This window comes from Papaver somniferum, chromosome 2 (genome assembly GCF_003573695.1).
Source record: "Papaver somniferum cultivar HN1 chromosome 2, ASM357369v1, whole genome shotgun sequence".
Lineage (NCBI taxonomy): Eukaryota > Viridiplantae > Streptophyta > Magnoliopsida > Ranunculales > Papaveraceae > Papaver > Papaver somniferum.
This window is the reverse complement of record NC_039359.1, coordinates 120,807,636-120,814,830: the sequence shown is the minus strand read 5'-3', so window position 1 is coordinate 120,814,830 and position 7,195 is coordinate 120,807,636. Positions and strand designations below refer to the sequence as shown.

At 36.3% G+C, this 7,195-nt stretch overlaps 2 protein-coding genes across 5 annotated transcripts; both read left to right on the top strand.

Moving 5' to 3' along the window:
- The first annotated feature begins 1,062 nt into the window (after positions 1 to 1,062).
- LOC113348968 (ATP synthase subunit b', chloroplastic-like) lies at positions 1,063 to 2,002 on the top strand. The gene has a single exon (XM_026592887.1). The coding sequence runs from the start codon at positions 1,179 to 1,181 to the stop codon at positions 1,848 to 1,850; it is 672 nt and encodes a 223-aa protein (XP_026448672.1). The 5' UTR covers positions 1,063 to 1,178; the 3' UTR covers positions 1,851 to 2,002.
- Positions 2,003 to 2,162: 160 nt separating this feature from the next.
- On the top strand, positions 2,163 to 5,272 carry LOC113348967 (proton pump-interactor 1-like). Of its 4 annotated transcripts, none has more exons than XM_026592885.1 (7): positions 2,163 to 2,451; positions 2,815 to 3,141; positions 3,293 to 3,815; positions 3,926 to 4,120; positions 4,248 to 4,346; positions 4,461 to 4,772; positions 4,880 to 5,272. In XM_026592885.1, the coding sequence occupies exons 3-7, from the start codon at positions 3,603 to 3,605 to the stop codon at positions 4,958 to 4,960; spliced, it is 900 nt and encodes a 299-aa protein (XP_026448670.1). In that variant the 5' UTR covers positions 2,163 to 2,451; positions 2,815 to 3,141; positions 3,293 to 3,602; the 3' UTR covers positions 4,961 to 5,272. The 4 variants fall into 4 exon arrangements, with proteins under 4 accessions (XP_026448670.1, XP_026448669.1, XP_026448668.1 ...); XM_026592884.1 differs by having other exon boundaries at positions 2,802 to 3,141; XM_026592883.1 differs by having other exon boundaries at positions 2,729 to 3,141.
- Positions 5,273 to 7,195: the final 1,923 nt, after the last annotated feature.

Below are 7,195 nucleotides of genomic sequence, written 5' to 3'. Positions count from 1 at the left end.
TGAAAACAGCTAGATTTCATAAATTTTCGATTTGGTTGCGGCTGAAAGTAGTCGTTAGAGTCGAAAAATTGAGTCTAACGGTAAAGTTTTAGCTTATTTCCTTCTGATTTTTCATTTTTCATTTTGAGAGAGGAGAGAGGGCAGAGTAGAGTAGATAGAGGAGTGTTTACTTGAAGATTCAATTTTTTCATTCTTGTTTACTCGATTTTTTCATCTTATGGGATAAGCTCGCAATTACTAGTTGGACTTGTGGTTGCAAAAATTTTATTGAGAGGCGATTTATATATAATTATGTTATGATAATATTGCAAATGAAATTGTGCATTTAATGACTGTCGTGGAATAGCTATCAATTAGAGAAGATATTAATATTAATTTTCATACTTCCAATTATGTTCCTACCATAACATTATCGAAACCGTAAGTTTGTGAAACATTTTGAGCTAATTTCTTATTTGTTAATCGCATAGTAAAAAACGGGTTTTGGGTAATAAAACACGCCCTGCTCGTTCCATAGCGGTGCATAAAGCATACTGAACTACATTTTTTGGACGAAAACATATTCATGGTTACAAAGACAAATGTGACCTATATGCATGGCAGCAGATCGGAAATGAAATAATACATGGTATTTGCTTATTTGTTACCAGGTATTTAGATGATTTTTGGGAATCAGAAGCAGAAATCGATTCCAAACACCTTATACTAAGACAAGTTGCCGCCAGAAATAAAATTTCACCAAGTATTTAGATGGTTTTTGGGAATCGGAAACAGAAATCAATTCCAAACACCTTATACTAAGACAAGTTGCCGCCATAAATAAAAAATTGCAAATACAAGAACTCGTCAAATCTCCAAAAAGAAATCAAATATTAGTACATGAACGGTTGAAAAAGGGCTGCTAAAACGGTCGCGGCTATGTAGTGTACAGTAGCATTTGCAGGATGTCAGACGGCGGAAACTTGGGTGGGAATATCCAATTATTGCATTTTTTTCCTTTTCTTATTTTTCCCCTAATTTCCTTTTGCTATCATTTTCTTCCAAATCTGTGGCACAGAAATGAGATAGGATTTCTGATAGCCTTCTTCTCCAACTCTCACTGTGAACCTCTAAACACTAAACAGAAGAAAAAAAAAAGTGTGAGAAGGAGAAAACCAGAAACTGGTTTCATCACAGTGATGGCAAACATGATCATGGCTTCCTCATCCAAAACCCTAATCACATCTCCTTCAATCCAATCAACTCCAAAATTCCAACTTCCCCAATTCACAACCCTAAGAATCCGAAGCCAAGCCAATCAAACCAGCAGCAGCAACAAAATCAAAACCCCAACTCTAAACCCCAACTCTCTCAAATCAACAGCTGCAATTGCAGCAGCAGTTCTAACAATGGCTCCACCATCACTAGCAGCAGAAATTGAAAAAGCAGCATTGTTTGATTTCAATCTTACTCTACCATTAATCATGGCAGAATTCCTCATTCTTATGTTTGCTTTAGACAAGATTTACTACTCTCCATTGGGTAACTTTATGGATGCAAGAGATGCAGATATTAGAGGGAAATTGAACAGTGTTAAAGATACATCAAGTGAAGTCAAGGAATTGGATGAACAAGCTGCTGCTATCATGAGAGCAGCTAGAGCTGAAATTGCTGCTGCTTTGAACCAGATGAAGAAAGAAACAACTGTGGAGGTTGAAGCACAAATGGCTGAAGGAAGGAAGAAATTGGAAGCTGAATTAGCTGAAGCTCTTGGTAATCTGGAGAACCAGAAGGAAGAAACAATTAAAGCTCTTGATTCTCAAATTGCTGCTCTTAGTGATGAAATCGTTAAGAAGGTTCTTCCAGTCTAAGTTACCCTCTATCCCTTTCCTATTCAATTAGTATATTTTTGATTAATGTCTGTATTTCATAATCATCTAAAACTTGGTCTCTGTAATAATGGATTACTTCTTTTGAATTTCTTGTTTATATATCAATATATGATTTTTGCTTCTTCTTTTTAGTGATTTTTGTGTATATTTTGGTTGAATTTGGTCTATGTTGATTTCATCTAATGACATCAATGAGCAGTTTGCTGTATCGTACAGGGTCATTGATCGCCAATTTGCATATCAGTGTAATATCAGTACCCGCTGACACTCATATAATGCGTCCATTTCAGCTGTGATACTAACTGAAACTGACCAGTGTTCATAGTAGCCATTTTATTTGTCTCATTTTTTTTTTGTTTCGTTATCTGGAAAATTTGGTTGTTAGGTTACACTAAGAACATGTGTTAGTGCCTACTGATACAAATATGTATCGGTTGAAACGGATAACCATGAACGGGGGTACTTCGCGGAAATTCTCAATCCACTAGGACAAGATGGAGAAATAATTATGTCATTTCCTTGTCTCACCGTCGGAGCCTTAAGGGAAAAGAGAATAATATGAGAAGTCAACTGGGATCTGGTGAGGCATTTGCTTTTCTTGCAGCCCAAATTGTAAGCATCCTTATAAGTCAATTAAAAATTAATGTTCATGGATTTTTAAGTAGAATCGCCTTATTTATTCTTCTCATCTCTTCTTTGTTTTACCACTTCTCTTTCATTTCTGTTTTACCGGTACCGTTCTTATTTATTCTGTACTGTTCAAGAAGTTTTAATTTTTACTGACTGAAACAGAAATCTTTTTCTTGTTTAGTTATACTGTTTCTAGTCTTATTCTTTGGTTTTGGTTATTTTGGCAGGACGAGAAGTTGATTAGTGCTTCAAACTTTTGTAAAAGTATTCTCATCTTACTGAGTTTTCCTTCAATTCAAGTTTTTCTCATCAGGTTCAGAGACCGATTAGAAGCCAAGAAATGGAAGTCGTAGAAGAAAATTTAAAGTTCGTACCATTAATAGATCGAAGTCATGGAACTGAAGGTGAATGTATATGCTTAGATGAGAATGCTAATCAAGAACCAGGAGTGGACGAGCCTATAGAATTTAGCTCCATTGATTTATGCCCTAAACCGAAACCTGTTCGTTCTTTTTATTTCGTGAAGTGTGAACTAGACGAAAGCCCAGAGCTGCAATCCCAAGTTAATCAGGCTCAGAAGGAGATGCAGCAGAGCAGTCAAGCATGGCTTCAACTTATTAAAGCCATTAAGACGGAAGAGGTACTTAACTAACTAGTGCTGTTATTGATGCGGAATTTGGTCGCCGTTTATGAGAATATACAATTTAAAGCACCGCAAACCTTGATTCTGTTCAAATAATCAGATTTCTAGTGATGTTTTTGAATATTAATCTCTTAATTGTTTTGTGTAGGCAGCTAAACGCCAGCTGATGGCATTGTTGGATCTTCTAAATGTTCGAGAGGAGGTTTTAATGGAGATGGAGCATGAGAAGAGGTGGGTGGACCACTTGGACCAAGCTATGGTGAAGCTCCATAAAAAAAATTATGCAAGACCAGAGATGGGATTCGCATGTTTATCGGAGGAAGAGCTTGACAATCTTATAAGATAATTATTGACTAGATATAATAATGTTACGGTTTGACGTAGAGATGATAGGGAATCACTGAAAAATATTCCTGTCAATTTTATATAATCACGAATAATTATGCGAGAGTTTTGCTATGAAGCAGGTTCGTAGCTTGCATTACCGGATGCAACATGGGAAGAGAACATTGGTTGAGGTGAAGCAGCTTCGTAAGGAAATTAAACAACTTGAAGAAACTAGAGAGAAGGTTCGAGCTAATGACATTGAAATGAATCGTGATTTTTGTCAGCAGAGGGATGCAATTTATCAAACCTTTAAATTTGGGCTAGTTGGGCGTTTTCGGTACCAGGTTATGTTATGCCTTACTAAACTCTATTGGGATTTTATAGGTGTCTATTACTTGGAATCAAATGACTCGCTTTGTTTGGTTTTCACGGATCTTTTTGTCCTTACTTGTAGTACATGGGTTTGGATTTGGACACAATTAGAAAGAAAAAGCAATTACTTAGTCGGAGAATTGAGTATGCGAGAAAACTAGAGAGATCTATTGATGATGAGATTGATACATTGCGAGCACAAGTGGCTCAAAGTGAGATGAAGAAAATTGCAGCATATGAACGCTTGCTTGAGCTGAAAAGATTACGTGACAACAGGGTACAATGCTTTCATCCTTGTTGGACCCGCACTTGTTTCTTTTTTAAGTTAAAATACTGCAACAGCTTAGTATATGGTCCTCCAGCACAATTAGAGTGACGAACTTCTTGAATTTTCAATTTTACAGAATGCCAAGTATTACAAATTCGATAGACTACTGAATAATGCAAGAGCTCTGGCTACAAGTAACGATGTAGCAGCCTTGGAAAAACTATCCAGTTCTCAGGTATGTTTGCTCCTGTTGTGTTATACCTTGCTACTTGCTTGTTAGAGTCGTCACAAACTTTCTCTAAAAATTCGTAATCATGGTGTTCATAATGATTCCACGATCTGTTTACAGGTTGAGAAGTTCATGTCCTTGTGGAACAGAAATAAAAGTTTTAGGGATGAATATGTGCAAAGAATTTTACCATCCCATGACCGGCCTTTGGGTAGGGATGTACAGATGAAAAATCCTAATTTCACCTTTTCCATTTTGGAGGGAAAGAACCAAGAAAGTGAGACTAATAACGCGAAGTTTATGAAGGTGATAAGAAGAGAAAACGAGCTTTTCCAAGCTAAGTTACACTTACAAATGAATAAGCAGTTTGTAGATAAATCATCAAGAAAGAAGATTTCATGGTATCAAAATGTCGCTGAAGAGAAGCTACGGGTAAGTGTTCCAATCATAGTTGAGACTTTAACTGCATAAAATTCCTATTCATTTGTAAATATGGGGACACGTGATGGCTTGACGAACTTGTCTCTACTTATTTTCAGGAATATGAGAAGAATTTGGAGAAGAAGAATAAGAAAAGAGGAGATCGAGTCCATCGCAGTGTTTGTTTAACTAGAAAGTAACAATTTAAGAATTATGACGGGGTCGAGGCTCCATTCATGTAAATTTGGAGAACCAGAAGGAAGAAACTATTTAAAGTTCTTGATTCTCAAACTGCTGCTCTTAGTGATGAAATCGTTAAGAAGGTTGTTCTTCCAGTCTAAGTTACATTCTATCTCTCAATTTCCAATTAGTATATTATTGATTAATGTCTGTATTTCCAATTAGTATATTATTGGCATCTGGGTCTCTGTAACAATGGATTACTTCTTTTGAATTTCTTGGTTATATATCAATATCTGAATCTGGAGTATGTTTTTTGCTTCTTCTGTTTAGTGATTTTTGTGTATATTTTGGTTGAATTCATCTAATGACAGTAATGAATTGGGTGTATGTGTTATATGTAATAGTTCGTCTAGGATCCCTGGATATGCTTCAATATGTATCTGAATCTGAGAATTTGATGTTGCTTTTTTCTGAAGTAAATATGCCAGCGCTTTTAGAGCTAGCACTATGGTGCACCATATCCCTTCCCTATCCCTCAAATGTAGGGAAGGGATGGCACTTGAAAGGCAGTCTTGCTATGGTGCCCTTTCATCCCTTTCCTACATGAGACGCGTATTCAGTACCCGTATGAATAGTGCCATATGCGTATGAGTCAACTGGTTGACTTGACCAAAATACGAGCACTCAGTACATGTTTCATAGGTTTAAGAACACATAAACAAGGTTCAGTCGACCATTTCTTCTTCTTCTCTTCCTTTCATCCTCTCAAAACCCCTCTTACCCCCTTTCGATTTTCATGTTGATTCATTGCGATTCGATTGCTTAGATTAAAAGGGTTTCATGGTTTCTACAAGGTGAAACAAATCCATTCTTCAATTTCAAATTTCATCCAACAAATCATTTCATCCAACAAATCATCTAAAGGTGAGTGATTCTAATGTTAGGGTTTCAAATTAATTTGACTTTGATTTTAATTTTGATGAAATTCTTGATATTAGGTTGGTTGGGTATGTAGTATGCAATTCAATAACGTTATTGAAACATATATTTAGTGAAAGATCCATGATTATTTGTTGTGTGTCTTGATTTATGTTAAATGAAATGAATTAAACTACCATCTCAATATAGACTTATATTTATGTATGGTATACACAAATTGATAGTGTCATTTTTTGTGTGTTAAGGTGCATAATGAGTCTAATGCATTCTTATGTGAGAGCTAAATATGGAATCTATTTGGATTCCTCTAGTGATAGTGATGAAGAAGAGAAAGCTTTGCTAATGTTTACACAATTATGTTTGGATGAATGATTGTGTATTATTAGACAACCCATACCAAGGGAGGTACAAACACGTAGTGTAATAACGTGTGATCGAGTGTGGCATGATGCCAAAATGATGAATGATTATTTTACGCCTGGAACCGGTTATACCTCTAGACAATTCAAACAACGTCTAGGCATGAGTGAAGACTTATTCGAGAAATTGTTAGGAAAATTGCTTGAAGTGGATCCGGAATGGGCTCAACGTCCGGATGCAACCGGTACTATGGGGCATTCTCCGTATATGAAATTAGTTGCGGTGATGAAATGTTTATGCAAAAGTACGCCAGCTGACAGTGTTGATGATTACACTCGTATGGATAAAAATTAAGTACCATTTTGAAAGCTACTAGGATAAAAAAAAATTTGGGTGGTTTTATAAATCTAAATACCAAATACGTATAGTAAGATGAAGAGAAACAAGAAATCAATTGATATAAGAAGGAGAAAATAAGAAATCAATTGATTTGGTGTGGTTTGAGTAGAGAATTAGGGTGGTATTTATAGGGATTTTGAAAAAATGACCGTTGGGATCCGACGATGTAGAAAATAGAGCTGTTATTAACGATGGATGGTTAGGATCGGGTGTGAGAGAGATGTGAATGAGAAAAGGTCGAACAAATATAATTTCCGAACTGCGTACTCAGTAGCCGTGTAAAAGCTACGCATACGCTACGCATATCAACGTCTTTACGGGTACTCAGTACGCGTAAAGTGTAAAATAATACGAGTACTGAGTGCCCTGCAATTTCCCTTCCCTATAAGGATGATCAGATCTGATCATCCTTGTAAGAATACACCAACCATCCCTTCCCTATACAAAATTTGGGAGACCATAGTACATGGTATTTTTGGGTTTTATGGATGGAGAGGGATAGGAAAGGGATAACCCTCTCCATAGTGCTAGCTCTTAGGGAAGTTGCGTAATCA